Source organism: Oncorhynchus kisutch, linkage group LG24, assembly GCF_002021735.2.
Source record: "Oncorhynchus kisutch isolate 150728-3 linkage group LG24, Okis_V2, whole genome shotgun sequence".
NCBI lineage: Eukaryota > Metazoa > Chordata > Actinopteri > Salmoniformes > Salmonidae > Oncorhynchus > Oncorhynchus kisutch.
In genome coordinates, this window is record NC_034197.2 from 45,369,480 (window position 1) to 45,394,447 (window position 24,968).

A 24,968-nucleotide genomic window follows, 5' to 3' on the forward strand; every position below is an offset into this window, starting at 1 on the left:
ACTGGAGTGATGGAGGTAGATATATATAGGGGGAAGGAGACAGGGATACTGGAGTGATGGAGGTAGATATGTATAGGTGACAGAGATACTGGAGTGATGGAGGTAGATATGTATAGGGGGAAGGAGACAGGGATACTGGAGTGATGGAGGTAGATATGTATAGGGGGAAGGAGACAGGGATACTGGAGTGTTGGAGGTAGATATGTATAGGGAGAAGGTGACAGGGATACTGGAGTGATGGAGGTAGATATGTATAGGGGGAAGGGGACAGGGATACTGGAGTGATGGAGGTAGATATGTATAGGGGGAAGGGGACAGGGATACTGGAGTGATGGAGGTAGATATGTATAGGGGGAAGGAGACAGGGATACTGGAGTGATGGAGGTAGATATGTATAGGGGACAGGGATACTGGAGTGATGGAGGTAGATATGTATAGGGGGAAGGAGACAGGGATACTGGAGTGATGGAGGTAGATATATATAGGGGACAGGGATACTGGAGTGATGGAGGTAGATATGTATAGGGGGAAGGGGACAGGGATACTGGAGTGATGGAGGTAGATATGTATAGGGGGAAGGAGACAGGGATACTGGAGTGATGGAGGTAGATATGTATAGGGGGAAGGAGACAGGGATACTGGAGTGATGGAGGTAGATATGTATAGGGGGAAGGGGACAGGGATACTGGAGTGATGGAGGTAGATATATATAGGGGACAGGGATACTGGAGTGATGGAGGTAGATATGTATAGGGGGAAGGACACAGGGATACTGGAGTGATGGAGGTAGATATATATAGGGGGAAGGAGACAGGGATACTGGAGTGATGGAGGTAGATATGTATAGGGGGAAGGGGACAGGGATACTGGAGTGATGGAGGTAGATATGTATAGGGGGAAGGACACAGGGATACTGGAGTGATGGAGGTAGATATGTATAGGGGACAGGGATACTGGAGTGATGGAGGTAGATATGTATAGGGGGAAGGAGACAGGGATACTGGAGTGATGGAGGTAGATATGTATAGGGGGAAGGAGACAGGGATACTGGAGTGATGGAGGTAGATATATATAGGGGACAGGGATACTGGAGTGATGGAGGTAGATATGTATAGGGGGAAGGAGACAGGGATACTGGAGTGATGGAGGTAGATATGTATAGGGGGAAGGAGACAGGGATACTGGAGTGATGGAGGTAGATATGTATAGGGGGAAGGAGACAGGGATACTGGAGTGATGGAGGTAGATATGTATAGGGGGAAGGAGACAGGGATACTGGAGTGATGGAGGTAGATATGTATAGGGGGAAGGAGACAGGGATACTGGAGTGATGGAGGTAGATATGTATAGGGGACAGGGATACTGGAGTGATGGAGGTAGATATGTATAGGGGTAAGGAGACAGGGATACTGGAGTGATGGAGGTAGATATGTATAGGGGGAAGGTGACAGGGATACTAGAGTGATGGAGGTAGATATGTATAGGGGGAAGGAGACAGAGATACTGGAGTGATGGAGGTAGATATGTATAGGAGGAAGGTGACAGAGATACTGGAGTGATGGAGGTAGATATGTATAGGGGTAAGGAGACAGGGATACTGGAGTGATGGAGGTAGATATGTATAGGGGGAAGGAGACAGGGATACTGGAGTGATGGAGGTAGATATGTATAGGGGGAAGGACACAGGGATACTGGAGTGATGGAGGTAGATATGTATAGGGGGAAGGGGACAGGGATACTGGAGTGATGGAGGTAGATATGTATATATAGGGGGAAGGAGACAGGGATACTGGAGTGATGGAGGTAGATATGTATAGGTGACAGAGATACTGGAGTGATGGAGGTAGATATGTATAGGGGGAAGGAGACAGGGATACTGGAGTGATGGAGGTAGATATGTATAGGGGGAAGGAGACAGGGATACTGGAGTGTTGGAGGTAGATATGTATAGGGAGAAGGTGACAGGGATACTCGAGTGATGGAGGTAGATATGTATAGGGGGAAGGAGACAGGGATACTGGAGTGATGGAGGTAGATATGTATATATAGGGGGAAGGAGACAGGGATACTGGAGTGATGGAGGTAGATATGTATAGGGGGAAGGGGACAGGGATACTGGAGTGATGGAGGTAGATATGTATAGGGGGAAGGGGACAGGGATACTGGAGTGATGGAGGTAGATATGTATAGGGGGAAGGAGACAGGGATACTGGAGTGATGGAGGTAGATATGTATAGGGGACAGGGATACTGGAGTGATGGAGGTAGATATGTATAGGGGGAAGGAGACAGGGATACTGGAGTGATGGAGGTAGATATATATAGGGGACAGGGATACTGGAGTGATGGAGGTAGATATGTATAGGGGGAAGGGGACAGGGATACTGGAGTGATGGAGGTAGATATGTATAGGGGGAAGGAGACAGGGATACTGGAGTGATGGAGGTAGATATGTATAGGGGGAAGGAGACAGGGATACTGGAGTGATGGAGGTAGATATGTATAGGGGGAAGGGGACAGGGATACTGGAGTGATGGAGGTAGATATATATAGGGGACAGGGATACTGGAGTGATGGAGGTAGATATGTATAGGGGGAAGGACACAGGGATACTGGAGTGATGGAGGTAGATTTATATAGGGGGAAGGAGACAGGGATACTGGAGTGATGGAGGTAGATATGTATAGGGGGAAGGGGACAGGGATACTGGAGTGATGGAGGTAGATATGTATAGGGGGAAGGACACAGGGATACTGGAGTGATGGAGGTAGATATGTATAGGGGACAGGGATACTGGAGTGATGGAGGTAGATATGTATAGGGGGAAGGAGACAGGGATACTGGAGTGATGGAGGTAGATATGTATAGGGGGAAGGACACAGGGATACTGGAGTGATGGAGGTAGATATGTATAGGGGGAAGGAGACAGGGATACTGGAGTGATGGAGGTAGATATGTATAGGGGACAGGGATACTGGAGTGATGGAGGTAGATATGTATAGGGGGAAGGAGACAGGGATACTGGAGTGATGGAGGTAGATATGTATAGGGGGAAGGAGACAGGGATACTGGAGTGATGGAGGTAGATATGTATAGGGGGAAGGAGACAGGGATACTGGAGTGATGGAGGTAGATATGTATAGGGGGAAGGAGACAGGGATACTGGAGTGATGGAGGTAGATATGTATAGGGGGAAGGAGACAGGGATACTGGAGTGATGGAGGTAGATATGTATAGGGGACAGGGATACTGGAGTGATGGAGGTAGATATGTATAGGGGTAAGGAGACAGGGATACTGGAGTGATGGAGGTAGATATGTATAGGGGGAAGGTGACAGGGATACTAGAGTGATGGAGGTAGATATGTATAGGGGTAAGGAGACAGGGATACTGGAGTGATGGAGGTAGATATGTATAGGGGGAAGGAGACAGGGATACTGGAGTGATGGAGGTAGATATGTATAGGGGGAAGGACACAGGGATACTGGAGTGATGGAGGTAGATATGTATAGGGGGAAGGGGACAGGGATACTGGAGTGATGGAGGTAGATATGTATATATAGGGGGAAGGAGACAGGGATACTGGAGTGATGGAGGTAGATATGTATAGGTGACAGAGATACTGGAGTGATGGAGGTAGATATGTATAGGGGGAAGGAGACAGGGATACTGGAGTGATGGAGGTAGATATGTATAGGGGGAAGGAGACAGGGATACTGGAGTGTTGGAGGTAGATATGTATAGGGAGAAGGTGACAGGGATACTCGAGTGATGGAGGTAGATATGTATAGGGGGAAGGAGACAGGGATACTGGAGTGATGGAGGTAGATATGTATATATAGGGGGAAGGAGACAGGGATACTGGAGTGATGGAGGTAGATATGTATAGGGGAAGGGGACAGGGATACTGGAGTGATGGAGGTAGATATGTATAGGGGGGAAGGGGACAGGGATACTGGAGTGATGGAGGTAGATATGTATAGGGGGAAGGAGACAGGGATACTGGAGTGATGGAGGTAGATATGTATAGGGGACAGGGATACTGGAGTGATGGAGGTAGATATGTATAGGGGGAAGGAGACAGGGATACTGGAGTGATGGAGGTAGATATATATAGGGGACAGGGATACTGGAGTGATGGAGGTAGATATGTATAGGGGGAAGGGGACAGGGATACTGGAGTGATGGAGGTAGATATGTATAGGGGGAAGGAGACAGGGATACTGGAGTGATGGAGGTAGATATGTATAGGGGGAAGGAGACAGGGATACTGGAGTGATGGAGGTAGATATGTATAGGGGGAAGGGGACAGGGATACTGGAGTGATGGAGGTAGATATATATAGGGGACAGGGATACTGGAGTGATGGAGGTAGATATGTATAGGGGGAAGGACACAGGGATACTGGAGTGATGGAGGTAGATATATATAGGGGGAAGGAGACAGGGATACTGGAGTGATGGAGGTAGATATGTATAGGGGGAAGGGGACAGGGATACTGGAGTGATGGAGGTAGATATGTATAGGGGGAAGGACACAGGGATACTGGAGTGATGGAGGTAGATATGTATAGGGGGAAGGAGACAGGGATACTGGAGTGATGGAGGTAGATATGTATAGGGGGAAGGAGACAGGGATACTGGAGTGATGGAGGTAGATATGTATAGGGGGAAGGAGACAGGGATACTGGAGTGATGGAGGTAGATATGTATAGGGGGAAGGACACAGGGATACTGGAGTGATGGAGGTAGATATGTATAGGGGGAAGGAGACAGGGATACTGGAGTGATGGAGGTAGATATGTATAGGGGACAGGGATACTGGAGTGATGGAGGTAGATATGTATAGGGGGAAGGAGACAGGGATACTGGAGTGATGGAGGTAGATATGTATAGGGGGAAGGAGACAGGGATACTGGAGTGATGGAGGTAGATATGTATAGGGGGAAGGAGACAGGGATACTGGAGTGATGGAGGTAGATATGTATAGGGGGAAGGAGACAGGGATACTGGAGTGATGGAGGTAGATATGTATAGGGGGAAGGAGGCAGGGATACTGGAGTGATGGAGGTAGATATGTATAGGGGGAAGGAGACAGGGATACTGGAGTGATGGAGGTAGATATGTATAGGGGACAGGGATACTGGAGTGATGGAGGTAGATATGTATAGGGGGAAGGTGACAGGGATACTAGAGTGATGGAGGTAGATATGTATAGGGGGAAGGAGACAGAGATACTGGAGTGATGGAGGTAGATATGTATAGGAGGAAGGTGACAGAGATACTGGAGTGATGGAGGTAGATATGTATAGGGGTAAGGAGACAGGGATACTGGAGTGATGGAGGTAGATATGTATAGGGGGAAGGAGACAGGGATACTGGAGTGATGGAGGTAGATATGTATAGGGGGAAGGACACAGGGATACTGGAGTGATGGAGGTAGATATGTATAGGGGGAAGGGGACAGGGATACTGGAGTGATGGAGGTAGATATGTATATATAGGGGGAAGGAGACAGGGATACTGGAGTGAATGAGGTAGATATGTATAGGGGGAAGGACACAGGGATACTGGAGTGATGGAGGTAGATATGTATAGGGGTCAGGGAAACTGGAGTGATGGAGGTAGATATGTATAGGGGGAAGGATACAGGGATACTGGAGTGATGGAGGTAGATATGTATAGGGGGAAGGAGACTGGGATACTGGAGTGATAGAGGTAGATATGTATAGGGGTCAGGGAAACTGGAGTGATGGAGGTAGATATGTATAGGAGGAAGGTGACAGAGATACTGGAGTGATGGAGGTAGATATGTATAGGGGTAAGGAGACAGGGATACTGGAGTGATGGAGGTAGATATGTATAGGGGGAAGGAGACAGGGATACTGGAGTGATGGAGGTAGATATGTATAGTGGGAAGGGGACAGGGATACTGGAGTGATGGAGGTAGATATGTATAGGGGTAAGGAGACAGGGATACTGCAGTGATGGAGGTAGATATGTATAGGGGGAAGGAGACAGGGATACTGGAGTGATGGAGGTAGATATGTATAGGAGGAAGGAGACAGGGATACTGGAGTGATGGAGGTAGATATGTATAGGGGGAAGGGGACAGGGATACTGGAGTGATGGAGGTAGATATGTATAGGGGGAAGGAGACAGGGATACTGGAGTGATGGAGGTAGATATGTATAGGGGGAAGGGGACAGGGATACTGGAGTGATGGAGGTAGATATGTATAAGGGGAATGAGACAGGGATACTGGAGTGATGGAGGTAGATATGTATAGGGGGAAGGTGGCAGGAGTGATGGAGGTAGATATGTATAGGGGGAAGGAGACTGGGATACTGGAGTGATGGAGGTAGATATGTATAGGGTAAAGGAGACAGGGATACTGGAGTGTTGGAGGTAGATATGTATATATAGGGGGAAGGAGACAGGGATACTGGAGTGATGGAGGTAGATATGTATAGGGGAAGGAGACAGGGATACTGGAGTGATGGAGGTAGATATGTATAGGGGGAAGGAGACAGGGATACTGGAGTGATGGAGGTAGATATGTATAGGGGGAAGGAGACAGGGATACTGGAGTGATGGAGGTAGATATGTATAGGGAGAAGGTGACAGGGTTACTTTAGTGATGGAGGTAGATATATATAGGGGGAAGGAGACAGGGATACTGGAGTGATGGAGGTAGATATGTATAGGGGGAAGGAGACAGGGATACTGCAGTGATGGAGGTAGATATGTATAGGGGGAAGGAGACTGGGATACTGGAGTGATGGAGGTAGATATGTATAGGGGGAAGGAGACAGGGATACTGGAGTGATGGAGGTAGATATGTATAGGGGGAAGATGATAGGATATATAATAAACAGAGTAGCAGCAGCGTGTGTGTGTGTGTGTGTGCGTGCGTGCGTGCGTGCGTGCGTGCGTGCGTGCGTGCGTGTGTGTGTGTGTGGGTCGGCATACAGTGGCTTGCGAAAGTATTCACCCCCCATGGCATTTTTCCTATTTTGTTGCCTTACAACCTGGAATTAAAATAGATTTTTTGGGGGGTTTGAATCATTTGATTTAGAAAACCTACCACTGAAGATGCTAAATGTTTTTTTTTATAGTTAAACAAACTTGAGCGTGCATAACTATTCACTTCCCCAAAGTCAATACTTTGTAGAGTCACCTTATGCAGCAATTACAGCTGCAAGTCTCTTGGGGTATGTCTCTATAAGCTTGGCACATCTAGCCACTGGGACTTCTGCCTATTCTTCAAGGCACAACTGCTCTAGCTCCTTCAAGTTGGATTGGTTCTGCCAGTGTACAGCAATCTTTAAGTCATACCACAGATTCTCAATTGGATTGAGGTATGGACTTTGACTAGGCCATTCCAAGACATTTAAATGTTTCCCCTTATTAAACCACTCGCGTGTTGCTTTAGCAGTATGATTAGGGTGATTGTCCTGCTGGAAGGTGAACCTCCAGCTGAAGCTTAAATCTCTGGAAGACAAACAGGTTTCCCTCAAGAATTTCCCTGTATTTAGCGCCATTCGTCATTCCTCCAAATCTTACCAGTTTCCCAGTCCCTTCCGATGTAAAACATCCCCACAGCATGATGCTGCCACCACCATGCTTCACTGTGGGGATGATGTTCTCAGGATGATGAGAGGTATTGGGTTTGTGCCAGACATAGCATTTTTATTGATGGACAAAAAGCTACATTTTAGTCTCATCTGACCAGAGTACCTTCTTCCATATGTTTGGGGAGTCTCCCACATGCCTTTTGGTGAACACCAAAAATGTTTGCTTATTTTTTTCTTTAAGCAATGGCTTGTTTCTGGCCACTCTTCCGTAAAGCCCAACTCTGTGGAGTGTACGGCTTAAAGTGGTCCTATGGACAGATACTCCAATCTCTTCCGTAAAGCCCAGCTCTGTGGAGTGTACGGCTTAAAGTGGTCCTATGGACAGATACTCCAATCTCTTCCGTAAAGCCCAGCTCTGTGGAGTGTACGGCTTAAAGTGGTCCTATGGACAGATACTCCAATCTCTTCCGTAAAGCCCAACTCTGTGGAGTGTACGGCTTAAAGTGGTCCTATGGACAGATACTCCAATCTCTTCCGTAAAGCCCAGCTCTGTGGAGTGTACGGCTTAAAGTGGTCCTATGGACAGATACTCCAATCTCTTCCGTAAAGCCCAGCTCTGTGGAGTGTACGGCTTAAAGTGGTCCTATGGACAGATACTCCAATCTCTTCCGTAAAGCCCAGCTCTGTGGAGTGTACGGCTTAAAGTGGTCCTATGGACAGATACTCCAATCTCTTCCGTAAAGCCCAGCTCTGTGGAGTGTACGGCTTAAAGTGGTCCTATGGACAGATACTCCAATCTCTTCCGTAAAGCCCAACTCTGTGGAGTGTACGGCTTAAAGTGGTCCTATGGACAGATACTCCAATCTCTTCCGTAAAGCCCAGCTCTGTGGAGTGTACGGCTTAAAGTGGTCCTATGGACAGATACTCCAATCTCTTCCGTAAAGCCCAGCTCTGTGGAGTGTACGGCTTAAAGTGGTCCTATGGACAGATACTCCAATCTCTTCCGTAAAGCCCAGCTCTGTGGAGTGTACGGCTTAAAGTGGTCCTATGGACAGATACTCCAATCTCTTCCGTAAAGCCCAGCTCTGTGGAGTGTACAGCTTAAAGTGGTCCTATGGACAGATACTCCAATCTCTTCCGTAAAGCCCAGCTCTGTGGAGTGTACGGCTTAAAGTGCTCCTATGGACAGATACTCCAATCTCCGCTGTGGAGCTATAATGACGAGTCAGCCTACAGGGAGGAGATGAAGGGCCCTGGCAGAGTGGTGGCAGGAAAATAACCTGTCTCTCAACTTTAACAAAGTGAAATAGCTGATCGTGGTCTTCAGGAGACAACAGAGGGAGCCAGTCTATATCGATGGGGCCGCAGTGGAGAAGGTTAAAAGCTTAAAATTAATCCTCAGGAGGCTGAAGAAATGTGCCTTGGCCCTTAAGACCCTCACAAACTTTTACAGATGCACCATTGAGAGCATTCTATCTGGCTGTATCATCGCCTGGTATGGCAACTGCACTGTCCACAACCACAGGGCTCTCCAGAGGGTGGGGGGGTCTATGCAATACATCACCAGTGTCACACTGCCTGCCCTCCAGGACACCTCCTACACCCGGTGTCACAGGATGGCCAAAAATAGGACCTCAGCCACCGGAGCCACTGCCTCTCCACTGTCACTCCGCTACCGTCCAAAAGTACAGGAGCATCAAAGGACCGAGAAACAGCTTCTACCTTTCATTTCACCTTTATTTAACCAGGTAGACTAGTTAAGTTCTCATTTACAACTGCGACCTGGAGTTGCGTCTCCCTACCCACCAACTGCGACCTATCTCAAGGCCATCCGACTTTTAAATAGTCACCACTGGCCTCTGCCCAGTGCCCTGAACTTTAGTCACGGTCACTAGCTGACCACCACCTGGTTACTCAACCCTGCACCTTAGAGACTGCAGCCCTGTGTACATAGTCATGGAATGCTGGTCACTTTAATAATGTTTACATACTGTTTTAACCATTTACCCATAAGACGATCAGAGGTCCTCTGACGTATTATCAAGTGATTGTTTATTAGCCAGTAGAATGGAGGGATGATCAGAGGCCCTCTATCTTATTATCTAGTGACTGTTTATTAGCCAGTAGAATGGAGGGACGATCAGAAGTTCATCTTGTTATCTAGTGACTGTACATTAGCCAGTAGAATGGATGGACGATCAGAGGTCCTCCATATTATTATCTAGTGACTGTACATTAGCCAGTAGAATGGAGGGACGATCAGAGGTCCATCTTATTATCTAGTGACTGTACATTAGCCAGTAGAATGGAGGGATGATCAGAGGTCCTCCATCTTATTATCTAGTGACTGTACATTAGCCAGTAGAATGGAGGGATGATCAGAGGTCCTCCATCTTATTATCTAGTGACTGTACATTAGCCAGTAGAATGGAGGGACGATCAGAGGTCCATCTTATTATCTAGTGACTGTACATTAGCCAGTAGAATGGAGGGATGATCAGAGGTCCTCCATCGTATTATCTAGTGACTGTACATTAGCCAGTAGAATGGAGGGACGATCAGAGGTCCTCCATCTTATTATCTAGTGACTGTACATTAGCCAGTAGAATGGAGGGTTGATCAGAGGTCCATCTTATTATCTAGTGACTGTACATTAGCCAGTAGAATGGATGGACGATCAGAGGTCCTCCGTTACATTATCTAGTGACTGTACATTAGCCAGGAGAATGGATGGACGATCAGAGGTCCTCCATCTTATTATCTAGTGACTGTACATTAGCCAGTAGAATGGAGGGACGATCAGAGGTCCTCCATCTTATTATCTAGTGACTGTACATTAGCCAGCAGAATGGAGGGACGATCAGAGGTCCTCCATCTTATTATCTAGTGACTGTACATTAACCAGTAGAATGGAGGGTTGATCAGAGGTCCATCTTATTATCTAGTGACTGTACATTAGCCAGTAGAATCGAGGGTTGATCAGAGGTCCATCTTATTATCTAGTGACTGTACATTAGCCAGTAGAATGGAGGGTTGATCAGAGGTCCATATTATTATCTAGTGACTGTACATTAGCCAGTAGAATGGAGGGACGATCAGAGGTCCATCTTATTATCTAGTGACTGTACATTAGCCAGTAGAATGGAGGGTTGATCAGAGGTCCATCTTATTATCTAGTGACTGTACATTAGCCAGTAGAATGGATGGACGATCAGAGGTCCTCCATCTTATTTTCTAGTGACTGTACATTAGCCAGTAGAATGGAGGGACGATCAGAGGTCCATCTTATTATCTAGTGACGGTAAATTAGCCAGCAGAATGGAGGGACGATCAGAGGTCCTCCATCTTATTATCTAGTATCAATCATCCAGTACGACGCCATCTTAATTTGTGTGTGTGTGTGTGTTTGGGGTGGTGGTTATATGAACATGTGTTTGTGCTTTGTGCACGTTTGTATATAATTTGTCATGTCCGTGTGTGTGTTTCTCTCTATAGGTACCCATGTGATGGAGGGTTCGGGTAGGATGCTGGTAACAGCTGTGGGGGTCAACTCTCAGACTGGCATCATCTTTACACTGTTGGGGGCCGGAGAGGGGGAGGAGGAAGAGGAGGAGGAGGATGACAAGAAGAAGAAGGGTAAGATGGAGTTAACAACTACATAGTATTTACATTCATTTGTAGCAAACATTGATTAATTGATTGATTTAATGATTAATTGATTGATTGATTAATGAAATGATTATCTATCTCAGGGAAGCAGCCCGAAGTGATGGTGGAGAACAACCAGAATAAAGGTAACCTATCACAGACAGGGTTGGAGGTCAGGGATCAGGTTGGGCTTACTTCGAAACTCCTGTGTGTGTCCTCCAGCCAAGAAGCAGGACGAGGCTGTAGCCATGGAGATGCAGCCTCTGAAGAGTGCAGAGGGAGGAGAGGTGGAGGAGAAGAAGAGAGGCAACACCACAAAGAAAGAGAAGAGTGTTCTACAGGGTAAACTCACCAAACTGGCTGTGCAGATTGGGAAAGCAGGTAGGATGTTCTCTAACTCTGTGTTTTATTATGTTAGGCCATACACATTTAATTTACTGTGGTTTTTTATGTTAGGCCATACACATTTAATTTACTCGTAGGACGTTCTCTAACTCTGTGTTTTATTCTGTTAGGCCATACACATTTAATTTACTGTGGTTTATTCTGTTAGGCCATACACATTTAATTTACTGGTAGGACGTTCTCTAACTCTGTGTTTTATTCTGTTAGGCCATACACATTTAATTTACTGTGGTTTATTCTGTTAGGCCATACACATTTAATTTACTGGTAGGACGTTCTCTAACTCTGTGTTTTATTCTGTTAGGCCATACACATTTAATTTACTGGTAGGACGTTCTCTAACTCTGTGTTTTATTCTGTTAGGCCATACACATTTAATTTGTAACAGATGAGCTTCACTTTTTTTTCTGCCGTGCTGTGCTCATATAGTGTCCACTCTCCCTTGATGATTTCCCATGCTGATGCGTGAGAATCAAAGACCAAACCGCCTTAGATCACCCGCTTTGGGGCTCTGATTGGACAGTGACACAAACACACACACTTGGGACCTGTGTGCACAGATATTCCATTTCTCTCGCGTGCCAGCATGGCTTTGGTCAGCCAAAACTCATACTATTTATGATCCGGGTTAAACAAATTCATATTATTTACGTTATTTGCAAACAGTCGGTTAAATAAATTTTCTGACCTATTTGAAGCAGTTAACACCCGAAACATCATGTCACCAAACGACTGGCCAGAGATCAGGACATTCATCAGCAAAGACGCAGTGCAAGATGGTAGCGTTTTGGACAAACAAATTTATGTCAAAATAAGTGATGACATTGAAGAATTTCAGATGTATGGGGATTTGTGATTCATAACTTACATTTTACCGGAAGCCTACTGCTTGTAGTAGACAGACAGTCAACACCAAGGCGGAATGTGTTTGAAGTTCTCATGCACAACAGAGAACAGTCCCCATATCCTGCAAAATGCATTGCCATTGCATTGCACACACTTTGCACAGATCAGGAGCTCCACAATGACGTGGTCGACTGTCTCCGAGGTGGGGGCTTTTCCTGGCAGCCGGATGAAGCAATTGATGGAGATTGTGGTGAGTAACTGACTGTATAGACCTACTGGCCCCACATTTAGTAAAGCTTTCTCTGTGACAATACTTGGTATAAGCGCTATACACATGGAATGGATTGATGCTTCGAATTGTGCTGTTAAATAACGTATATTCTGTAAATCAGTGGTAAACCACGGGAACTAGGACCCTGGGGGTACCTGGCCTATCCACAGGGTGTACTGGGTCTATCCACAGGGAGCACTGGGTCTATCTACAGGGGGTAATGGGTCTATCCACAGGGAGTACTGGGTCTATCCACAGGGAGTACTGGGTCTATCCACAGGGGGTACTGGGACTATCTACAGGGGGTAATGGGTCTATCCACAGGGAGTACTGGGTCTATCCACAGGGAGTACTGGGTCTATCCACAGGGAGTACTGGGTCTATCCACAGGGAGTACTGTGTCTATCCACAGGGAGTACTGGGTCTATCCACAGGGAGTACTGGGTCTATCCACAGGGAGTACTGGGTCTATCCACAGGGAGTACTGGGTCTATCCACAGGGGGTACTGGGTCTATCCACAGGGGGTACTGGGTCTATCCACAGGGATACTGGGTCTATCCACAGGGAGTACTGGGTCTATCCACAGGGGGTACTGGGTCTATCCACAGGGATACTGGGTCTATCCACAGGGAGTACTGGGTCTATCCACAGGGGGTACTGGGTCTATCCACAGGGATACTGGGTCTATCCACAGGGAGTACTGGGTCTATCCACAGGGGGTAATGGGTCTATCCACAGGGAGTACTGGGTCTATCCACAGGGAGTACTGGGTCTATCCACAGGGGGTACTGGGTCTATCTACAGGGGTACTGGGTCTATCCACAGGGAGTACTGGGTCTATCCACAGGGGGTACTGGGTCTATCCACAGGGGGTACTGGGTCTATCTACAGGGAGTACTGGGTCTATCTACAGGGGGTACTGGGTCTATCTACAGGGGGTGCTAAAGGGTGTACTGGGTCTATCCACAGGGGGTACTGGGTCTATCCACAGGGAGTACTGGGTCTATCCACAGGGGGTACTGGGTCTATCCACAGGGGGTACTGGGTCTATCCATATGGGGTACTAAAGGGTGTACTGGGTCTATCCACAGGGAGTACTGGGTCTATCCACAGGGAGTACTGGGTCTATCCACAGGGAGTACTGGGTCTATCCACAGGGAGTACTGGGTCTATCCACAGGGGGTAATGGGTCTATCCACAGGGGGTAATGGGTCTATCCACAGGGGGTAATGGGTCTATCCACAGGGGGTACTGGGTCTATCTAAAGGGTTACTGGGTCTATCCACAGGGGATACTGGGTCTATCCACAGGGGATACTGGGTCTATCCACAGCGGGTACTGGGTCTATCTAAAGGGTTACTGGGTCTATCCACAGGGGGTACTGGGTCTTTCCACAGGGGGTACTTGAGAAGACTCATGAGACCATAGGACTACTGGTAAAAATGCAAATGAAGTGGTAAATCAGGGGTACTCTGGGCAGAGCAACATTTAGTTGGTGGAACAGTAACCGAAAAAGGTTGGGAACCACTGCTGTAGATGTCACGATAGGATGCTCCTTTTGGTCATTGAATCCTTCAGTGACTCTGGACGTGACCTCGTATGAAGCCGTACGTGATTCGTTCAGTGACTCTGGACGTGACCTCGTATGAAGCCGTACGTGACTCGTTCAGTGACTCTGGACGTGACCTCGTATGAAGCCGTACGTGACTCGTTCAGTGACTCTGGACGTGACCTCGTATGAAGCCGTACGTGACTCGTTCAGTGACTCTGGACGTGACCTCGTATGAAGCCGTACGTGACTCGTTCAGTGACTCTGGACGTGACCTCGTATGAAGCCGTACGTGACTCGTTCAGTGACTCTGGACGTGACCTCGTATGAAGCCGTACGTGACTCGTTCAGTGACTCTGGACGTGACCTCGTATGAAGCCGTACGTGACTCAGTACTGGCGACTGCAGGATAATAACGAGAGTACAAATAACAGTATTACATAAATATTCGAACTCATCACATTAAATTATGTTTTGAATCTAGATGATAGGAGAATGCACCTTTTTCAGTTCTGCATTCATTTTACTGGGCTAAACTTCTTCATATATAGCCCTGTTTCTTCTAGAAAGTCTAGATAAACCTGTGAAGAAGTGAATTATATGTTGTTCAAGCCTAGTTAGGCTATGCATTTCAGTAAAGAACTGATTATACATTACATTTGATTAAGAAAATATATTTTTTGTCAATAATTTTTTCATTCGGGGTACAGATTAGAATGTTGTATTCTATTATACATCTTATATTATGTTAATTGCTGTTTGTTAATGTTAATTCATTCTTAGTTAATTTACTTAATAATGATAATCAGACTCAAATGTTTGTATTTCTCCTCTTTTCTTATGTCCATATAGGCTGAATATTCATTACCAGATTGTCCAAAGCACTCTGGTATATGGACCCCCATCACAAGGCCTTGGATCCTACGATTACAACAGATACCTGGAAACACAACACAGGGCACCCAAACTGGATCAAGATCTGCTTTGGGGTTACTGTAGTCTGCTCTCTACCTCAATATCCCAGCCCTGGGCAAACCGAGATCACTTACAGGTATTTTAATGAATCGATTGTGTCACTTTTTCCGATCAATTAAGTTTGTGAGAAGCTACTACTCCTTGTAGATTGACTGTCTGATGATGAGAAGCTACTACTCCTTGTAGATTGACTGTGTCTGATGATGGGAAGCTACTACTCCTTGTAGATTGACTGTCTGATGATGGGAAGCTACTACTCCTTGTAGATTCACTGTGTCTGATGATGAGAAGCTACTACTCCTTGTAGATTGACTGTCTGATGATGGGAAGCTACTACTCCTTGTAGATTCACTGTCTGATGATGGGAAGCTACTACTCCTTGTAGATTCACTGTGTCTGATGATGGGAAGCTACTACTCCTTGTAGATTGACTGTCTGATGATGGGAAGCTACTACTCCTTGTAGATTCACTGTGTCTGATGATGGGAAGCTACTACTCCTTGTAGATTGACTGTGTCTGATGATGGGACGCTACTACTCCTTGTAGATTGACTGTGTCTGATGATGTGAAGCTACTACTCCTTGTAGATTGACTGTGTCTGATGATGGGAAGCTACTACTCCTTGTAGATTGACTGTCTGATGATGGGAAGCTACTAATCAAATTCAAATCAAATGTATTTATATAGCCCTTCGTACATCAGCTGATATCTCAAAGTGCTGTACAGAAACCCAGCCTAAAACCCCAAACAGCAAGCAATGCAGGTGGAGATGCAGGTGGGAAGCTACTACTCCTTGTAGACTCACTGTGTCTGATGATGGGAAGCTACCACTCCTTGTAGATTCACTGTGTCTGATGATGATGTGAAGCTACTACTCCTTGTAGATTCACTGTGTCTGATGATGGGAAGCTACTACTCCTTGTAGATTGACTGTGTCTGATGATGGGAAGCTACTACTCCTTGTAGATTCTCTGTGTCTGATGATGGGAAGCTACTACTCCTTGTAGATTGACTGTGTCTGATGATGGGAAGCTACTACTCCTTGTAGATTCTCTGTGTCTGATGATGGGAAGCTACTACTCCTTGTAGATTGACTGTGTCTGATGATGGGAAGCTACTACTCCTTGTAGATTGACTGTGTCTGATGATGGGAAGCTACTACTCCTTGTAGATTGACTGTCTGATGATGGGAAGCTACCACTCCTTGTAGATTGACTGTCTGATGATGGGAAGCTACTACTCCTTGTAGACTCACTGTGTCTGATGATGGGAAGCTACCACTCCTTGTAGATTCACTGTGTCTGATGATGATGTGAAGCTACTACTCCTTGTAGATTCACTGTGTCTGATGATGGGAAGCTACTACTCCTTGTAGATTGACTGTGTCTGATGATGGGAAGCTACTACTCCTTGTAGATTCTCTGTGTCTGATGATGGGAAGCTACTACTCCTTGTAGATTGACTGTGTCTGATGATGGGAAGCTACTACTCCTTGTAGATTGACTGTGTCTGATGATGGGAAGCTACTACTCCTTGTAGATTGACTGTGTCTGATGATGGGAAGCTACTACTCCTTGTAGATTCACTGTGTCTGATGATGGGAAGCTACTACTCCTTGTAGATTGACTGTGTCTGATGATGGGAAGCTACTACTCCTTGTAGATTCACTGTGTCTGATGATGGGAAGCTACTACTCCTTGTAGATTGACTGTGTCTGATGATGGGGCGCTACTACTCCTTGTAGATTGACTGTGTCTGATGATGGGAAGCTACTACTCCTTGTATATTGACTGTGTCTGATGATTGGAAGCTACTACTCCTTGTAGATTGACTGTGTCTGATGATGGGAAGCTACTACTCCTTGTAGATTCACTGTGTCTGATGATGGGAAGCTACTACTCCTTGTAGATTGACTGTCTGATGATGGGAAGCTACTACTCCTTGTAGATTGACTGTGTCTGATGATGGGAAGCTACTACTCCTTGTAGATTCACTGTGTCTGATGATGGGAAGCTACTACTCCTTGTAGATTGACTGTGTCTGATGATGGGAAGCTACTACTCCTTGTAGATTCTCTGTGTCTGATGATGGGAAGCTACTACTCCTTGTAGATTCACTGTGTCTGATGATGGGAAGCTACTACTCCTTGTAGATTGACTGTGTCTGATGATGGGAAGCTACTACTCCTTGTAGATTGACTGTGTCTGATGATGGGGCGCTACTACTCCTTGTAGATTGACTGTGTCTGATGATGGGAAGCTACTACTCCTTGTAGATTGACTGTGTCTGATGATGGGAAGCTACTACTCCTTGTAGATTGACTGTGTCTGATGATGGGAAGCTACTACTCCTTGTAGATTCACTGTGTCTGATGATGGGAAGCTACTACTCCTTGTAGATTGACTGTCTGATGATGGGAAGCTACTACTCCTTGTAGATTGACTGTGTCTGATGATGGGAAGCTACTACTCCTTGTAGATTGACTGTGTCTGATGATGGGAAGCTACTACTCCTTGTAGATTGACTGTGTCTGATGATGGGAAGCTACTACTCCTTGTAGATTCACTGTGTCTGATGATGGGAAGCTACTACTCCTTGTAGATTGACTGTGTCTGATGATGGGGCGCTACTACTCCTTGTAGATTCACTGTGTCTGATGATGGGAAGCTACTACTCCTTGTAGATTGACTGTGTCTGATGATGGGAAGCTACTACTCCTTGTAGATTGACTGTGTCTGATGATGGGAAGCTACTACTCCTTGTAGATTCACTGTGTCTGATGATGGGAAGCTACTACTCCTTGTAGATTGACTGTCTGATGATGGGAAGCTACTACTCCTTGTAGATTGACTGTGTCTGATGATGGGAAGCTACTACTCCTTGTAGATTCACTGTGTCTGATGATGGGAAGCTACTACTCCTTGTAGATTGACTGTGTCTGATGATGGGAAGCTACTACTCCTTGTAGATTCTCTGTGTCTGATGATGGGAAGCTACTACTCCTTGTAGATTCACTGTGTCTGATGATGGGAAGCTACTACTCCTTGTAGATTGACTGTGTCTGATGATGGGAAGCTACTACTCCTTGTAGATTGACTGTGTCTGATGATGGGGCGCTACTCCTCCTTGTAGATTGACTGTGTCTGATGATGGGAAGCTACTACTCCTTGTAGATTCACTGTGTCTGATGATGGGAAGCTACTACTCCTTGTAGATTGACTGTGTCTGATGATGGGAAGCTACTACTCCTTGTAGATTCACTGTGTCTGATGATGGGAAGCTACTACTCCTTGTAGATTGACTGTCTGATGATGGGAAGCTACTACTCCTTGTAGATTGACTGTGTCTGATGATGGGAAGCTACTACTCCTTGTAGATTGACTGTGTCTGATGATGGGAAGCTACTACTCCTTGTAGATTCACTGTGTCTGATGATGGGAAGCTACTACTCCTTGTAGATTGACTGTGTCTGATGATGGGAAGCTACTACTCCTTGTAGATTGACTGTGTCTGATGATGGGAAGCTACTACTCCTTGTAGATTGACTGTGTCTGATGATGGGAAGCTACCACTCCTTGTAGATTGACTGTGTCTGATGATGGGAAGCTACCACTCCTTGTAGATTGACTGTGTCTGATGATGGGAAGCTACCACTCCTTGTAGATTCACTGTGTCTGATGATGGGAAGCTACTACTCCTTGTAGATTCACTGTGTCTGATGATGGGGCGCTACTACTCCTTGTAGATTCACTGTGTCTGATGATGGGAAGCTACTACTCCTTGTAGATTCACTGTGTCTGATGATGGGGCGCTACTACTCCTTGTAGATTCACTGTGTCTGATGATGGGAAGCTACTACTCCTTGTAGACTCACTGTGTCTGATGATGGGAAGCTACTACTCCTTGTAGATTGACTGTGTCTGATGATGGGAAGCTACTACTCCTTGTAGATTCTCTGTGTCTGATGATGGGAAGCTACTACTCCTTGTAGATTCACTGTGTCTGATGATGGGAAGCTACTACTCCTTGTAGATTGACTGTGTCTGATGATGGGAAGCTACTACTCCTTGTAGATTGACTGTGTCTGATGATGGGGCGCTACTACTCCTTGTAGATTGACTGTGTCTGATGATGGGAAGCTACTACTCCTTGTAGATTCACTGTGTCTGATGATGGGAAGCTACTACTCCTTGTAGATTGACTGTGTCTGATGATGGGAAGCTACTACTCCTTGTAGATTCACTGTGTCTGATGATGGGAAGCTACTACTCCTTGTAGATTGACTGTCTGATGATGGGAAGCTACTACTCCTTGTAGATTGACTGTGTCTGATGATGGGAAGCTACTACTCCTTGTAGATTGACTGTGTCTGATGATGGGAAGCTACTACTCCTTGTAGATTCACTGTGTCTGATGATGGGAAGCTACTACTCCTTGTAGATTGACTGTGTCTGATGATGGGAAGCTACTACTCCTTGTAGATTGACTGTGTCTGATGATGGGAAGCTACTACTCCTTGTAGATTGACTGTGTCTGATGATGGGAAGCTACCACTCCTTGTAGATTGACTGTGTCTGATGATGGGAAGCTACCACTCCTTGTAGATTGACTGTGTCTGATGATGGGAAGCTACCACTCCTTGTAGATTCACTGTGTCTGATGATGGGAAGCTACTACTCCTTGTAGATTCACTGTGTCTGATGATGGGGCGCTACTACTCCTTGTAGATTCACTGTGTCTGATGATGGGAAGCTACTACTCCTTGTAGATTGACTGTGTCTGATGATGGGGCGCTACTACTCCTTGTAGATTCACTGTGTCTGATGATTTTTTTATAAATGTTTATTATTCCACCTTTATTTAACCAGGTAGGCTAGTTGAGAACACCTTTATTTAACCAGGTAGGCTAGTTGAGAACACCTTTATTTAACCAGCTAGGCTAGTTGAGAACACCTTTATTTAACCAGGTGGCCAGTTGAGAACACCTTTATTTAACCTGGTAGGCTAGTTGAGAACACCTTTATTTAACCAGGTAGGCTAGTTGAGAACACCTTTATTTAACCTGGTAGGCTAGTTGAGAACACCTTTATTTAACCAGGTAGGCTAGTTGAGAACACCTTTATTTAACCAGGTGGCCAGTTGAGAACACCTTTATTTAACCAGGTAGGCTAGTTGAGAACACCTTTATTTAACCAGGTAGGCTAGTTGAGAACACCTTTATTTAACCAGGTAGGCTAGTTGAGAACACCTTTATTTAACCAGGTGGCCAGTTGAGAACACCTTTATTTAACCAGGTGGCCAGTTGAGAACAAGTTCTCATTTGCAACTGCGACCTGGCCAAGATAAAGCATAGCAGTGTGACACAGACAACAACACAGAGTTACACATGGAGTAAACAATAAACAAGCCAATAACACAATAAACAAGTCAATGACATAGTAGAAAAAATTAAGTCTATATACATTGTGTGCAAAAGGCTTGAGGAGGTAAGGCAATAAATAGGCCATAGGAGCGAATGATTACAATTTAGCAGATTAACACTGGAGTGATGAATGATCAGATGGTCATGTACAGGTAGAGATATTGGTGTGCAAAAGAGCAGGAAAGCAAATACAATAAAAACAATATGGGGATGAGGTAGGTACATTTGGTGGGCTATTTACAGATGGACTATGTACAGCTCCAGCGATCGGTTAGCTGCTCAGATAGTTGATATTTAAAGTTGGTGAGGGAAATAAAAGTCTCCAACTTCAGCGATTTTTGCAATTCTTTCCAGTCAGTGGCAGCAGAGAACTGGAAGGAAAGGCTGCCAAATGAGGTGTTGGCTTTGGGGATGATCAGTGAGATACACCTGCTGGAACGTGTTCTACGGGTGTGTGTTGTTATCATGACCAGTGAACTGAGATAAGGCGGAGCTTTACCTAGCATAGACTTATAGAAGACCTGGAGCCAGTTGGTTTGGCGACAAATATGTAGCGAGGGCCAGCCGACTAGAGCATACAGGTCGCAGTGGTGGGTGGTATAAGGTGATCTGGTAACAAAACGGATGGCACTGTGATAGACTGCATCCAGTTTGCTGAGAAGAGTATTGGAAGCTATTTTGTAGATGACATCGCCGAAGTCGAGGATCGGTTGGATAGTCAGTTTTCACTAGGGTAAGTTTGGCGGCGTGAGTGAAGGAGGCTTTGTTGTGAAATAGAAAGCCGATTCTAGATTTGATTTTGGATTGGAGATGTTTAATATGAGTCTGGAAGGAGAGTTTACAGTCTAGCCAGTCACCTAGGTATTTGTAGTTGTCCACGTATTCTAGGTCAGAACCGTCCAGAGTAGTGATGCTAGTCGGGCGGGTGCGGGCAGCAAACAGTTGAAAAGAATGCATTTGGTTTTACTAGCGTTTAAGAGCAGTTGGAGGCCATGGAAGGAGTGTTGTATGGCATTGAAGCTCTTTTGGAGGTTAGTTAGCACAGTGTCCAAGGAAGGGCCAGAAGTATACAAATTGGTGTCGTCTGCGCAGAGGTGGATCAGGGACTCGCCCGCAGCAAGAGCGACATCATTGATATATACAGAGAAAAGAGTCGGCCCGAGGATTGAACCCTGTGGTACCCCCATAGAGACTGCCAGAGGTCCGGACAACATGCCCTCCGATTTGAAACACTGAACTCTGTCTGCAAAGTAGTTGGTGAACCAGGCGAGGCAGTCATTAGAGAAACCAAGGCTATTGTCGATAAGGATAAGGTGATTGACAGAGTCGAAAGCCTTGGCCAGGTCGATGAAGACTACTGCACTGTACTGTCTTTTATCTATGGCAGTTATATCGTTTAGTACCTTGAGCGTGGCTGAGGTGATGGAAAGCTACTACTCCTTGTAGATTCACTGTGTCTGATGATGGGAAGCTACCACTCCTTGTAGACTCACTGTGTCTGATGATGGGAAGCTACTACTCCTTGTAGATTCACTGTGTCTGATGATGGGAAGCTACTACTCCTTGTAGACTCACTGTGTCTGATGATGGGAAGCTACTACTCCTTGTAGATTCACTGTGTCTGATGATGGGAAGCTACCACTCCTTGTAGACTCACTGTGTCTGATGATGGGAAGCTACTACTCCTTGTAGATTCACTGTGTCTGATGATGGGAAGCTACCACTCCTTGTAGACTCACTGTGTCTGATGATGGGAAGCTACTACTCCTTGTAGATTCACTGTGTCTGATGATGGAAAACTGCACCATTTATTATGTATTTTGGAAAGCTTCATGTTTTAAAACTGCCTGTTTCTTTGTTCTGTATTCCAAATGAGATGTCAGTGAGGATGTGGTGCATGTGAAAGCGTCCATGGCAGTATCCTACTTGAAGAAGGTGAATCAAACATTGACCAGACGTCACCAACAGTCCACTCACAAACACACACCAGAGTTGAACGTTTTATGAGAACATCATGCGGACTGATAAGCCCTCAGTATAACACTCTGTTGCAAGCTTTGGAGAAAATGTCCCAACATCACCCTTGCTTCCTACTGGACTCTACTCCTGAAGACCAGTGGAGGCAGTGGATTGACTACTTCAAACTATCATTGACTTTTACTTTCTACAAGTATGTCTGTGGTAACTACCTAGGCACTCTGATATATTCATATGAAAGGTATTCTCAGATAGCGATGGCTTCATGAGACCAGGCAAGCTTCTGTCTTATAGCGATGGCTTCATGAGACCAGGCAAGCTTCTGTCTTATAGCGATGGCTTCATGAAACCAGGCAAGCTTCTGTCTGATAGCGATGGCTTCTTGAGACCAGGCAAGCTTCTGTCTGATAGCGATGGCTTCATGAGACCAGGCAAGCTTCTGTCTGATAGCGATGGCTTCATGAGACCAGGCAAGCTTCTGTCTGATAGCGATGGCTTCATGAGACCAGGCAAGCTTCTGTCAGATAGCGATTGCTTCATGAGACCAGGCAAGCTTCTGTCTGATAGCGATGGCTTCATGAGACCAGGCAAGCTTCTGTCTGATAGCGATGGCTTCATGAAACCAGGCAAGCTTCTGTCTGATAGCGATGGCTTCATGAAACCAGGCAAGCTTCTGTCAGATAGCGATGGCTTCTTGAGACCAGGCAAGCCTCTGTCATCTTCACAACGATAAAATAAATAAACAACCAACATGCAACACTAGAGCAAAAAGCATTCCTTGACCAATACGCACATCCTGCTAAAGTGAACAGCAGTTACTGACAGATGATGCTGAACAGGGCCTGCTTGATGAGGGAGTATCCATGTCCCTCCTTGATGGTGATGACCCGGAGAGTATCCTTGTTCCTCCTTGATGGTGATGACCCAGAGAGTATCCTTGTTCCTCCTTGATGGTGATGACCCGGAGAGTATCCATGTCCCTCCTTGATGGTGATGACCCGGAGAGTATCCTTGTTCCTCCTTGATGGTGATGACCCGGAGAGTATCCTTGTTCCTCCTTGATGGTGATGACCCGGAGAGTATCCTTGTTCCTCCTTGATGGTGATGACCCAGAGAGTATCCTTGTTCCTCCTTGATGGTGATGACTCAGACCTGATCATGGATTTAAGGAAACTGAGTACTCGTTCTTAACTTTTGACATTTCTGTTGAGGACTTGGGTGACATAGTGGAACAGCGGCTTCCACGAGAAACAAAAATCCCATTAACACAGTGGCTGCGGCTGCAGTTTACTCCCAAGAATCCATGGACCAAGTCTGCTCTCCAGGAAGTTTTGACCTCAAGTTCATGGTCCAGTCTTGGGTGATCAGGAAGGGACATCAAGACTCAAAGTTTGCTGCAGTACAGTGGAACTACATGAAACAGTTTGCCTGCTTGTGGCAGCAGGAGTATGAAAGTGTGGATAATAAGGCAGTCATTCCTGTCGGAGAACCTGGTCAGCCTTTAGGTACCTGTTACAGAGGCAGGCATCTAAGCATTGCTCATATGGCTGGGGAAGTTCTAGCAGCTTCAGTGGACTTGTACCATCTATCATGTTGATACCAGACGTCCCAGCATCTCCATCTGGGTCATTCTATAAAGAGAAAGTGTATGTCATGGACAGGGTTTTCCAGCCATCCAGTCCTCTTTGACACACAGTTGAAAATCTCTGCATCTTTGGATAGGGGAGCAACTTTGGTTTTAGAAGTGGGGGGTCGGAAATAATAATATATACAGTTGAAGTCAGAAGTTTACATTCACTTAGGTTGGAGTCATTATAACTCGCTTTTCAACCACCACAAATTTCTTGTATAGTTTTGGCAAGTCGATTAGGACATCTACTTTGTGCATGACACAAGTCATTTTTCCAACAATTGTATACAGACTTTATCACAATTCACTGTATCACAATTCCATTGGGTCAGCAGTTTACATACACTAAATTGACTGTGCCTTTAAACACCTTGGAAAATTACAGAAAATGATGTCATGGCTTTAGAAGCTTTTGATAGGCTAATTGACATAATTTGAGTCAATTGGAGGTGTACCTGTGGATGTATTTCAAGGCCTACTTTCAAACTCAGTGCCACTTTATTTGACATCATGGGAAAATCAAAAGAAATCAGCCAAGACAGCAGAAAAAAAATTGTCGACCTCCACAAGTCTGGTCCATCCTTGGGAGCATTTTCCAAATGCCTGAAGGTGCCACGTTCATCTGTCCAAACAATAGTATGCAAGTATAAACACCATGGGACCACGCA

General features: G+C 45.8%; 1 protein-coding gene across 3 annotated transcripts in view; it reads left to right on the plus strand.

Annotated features, from left to right (window-relative positions):
- Nucleotides 1-24,968, plus strand: part of LOC109882373 (plasma membrane calcium-transporting ATPase 3) — a 220,816-nt gene that overhangs the window by 41,228 nt on the left and 154,620 nt on the right. For all 3 annotated transcript variants that reach the window (XR_004205175.1, XM_031803547.1, XM_031803548.1), the window contains exons 7-9: nucleotides 11,071-11,211; nucleotides 11,328-11,369; nucleotides 11,446-11,604. Coding sequence is in view for 2 of the 3 variants with exons in the window: in XM_031803547.1 (XP_031659407.1) it covers nucleotides 11,071-11,211; nucleotides 11,328-11,369; nucleotides 11,446-11,604 (342 nt within the window). In the remaining variant the exon portion in view is untranslated. The remainder of the gene's footprint in view (nucleotides 1-11,070; nucleotides 11,212-11,327; nucleotides 11,370-11,445; nucleotides 11,605-24,968) is intronic.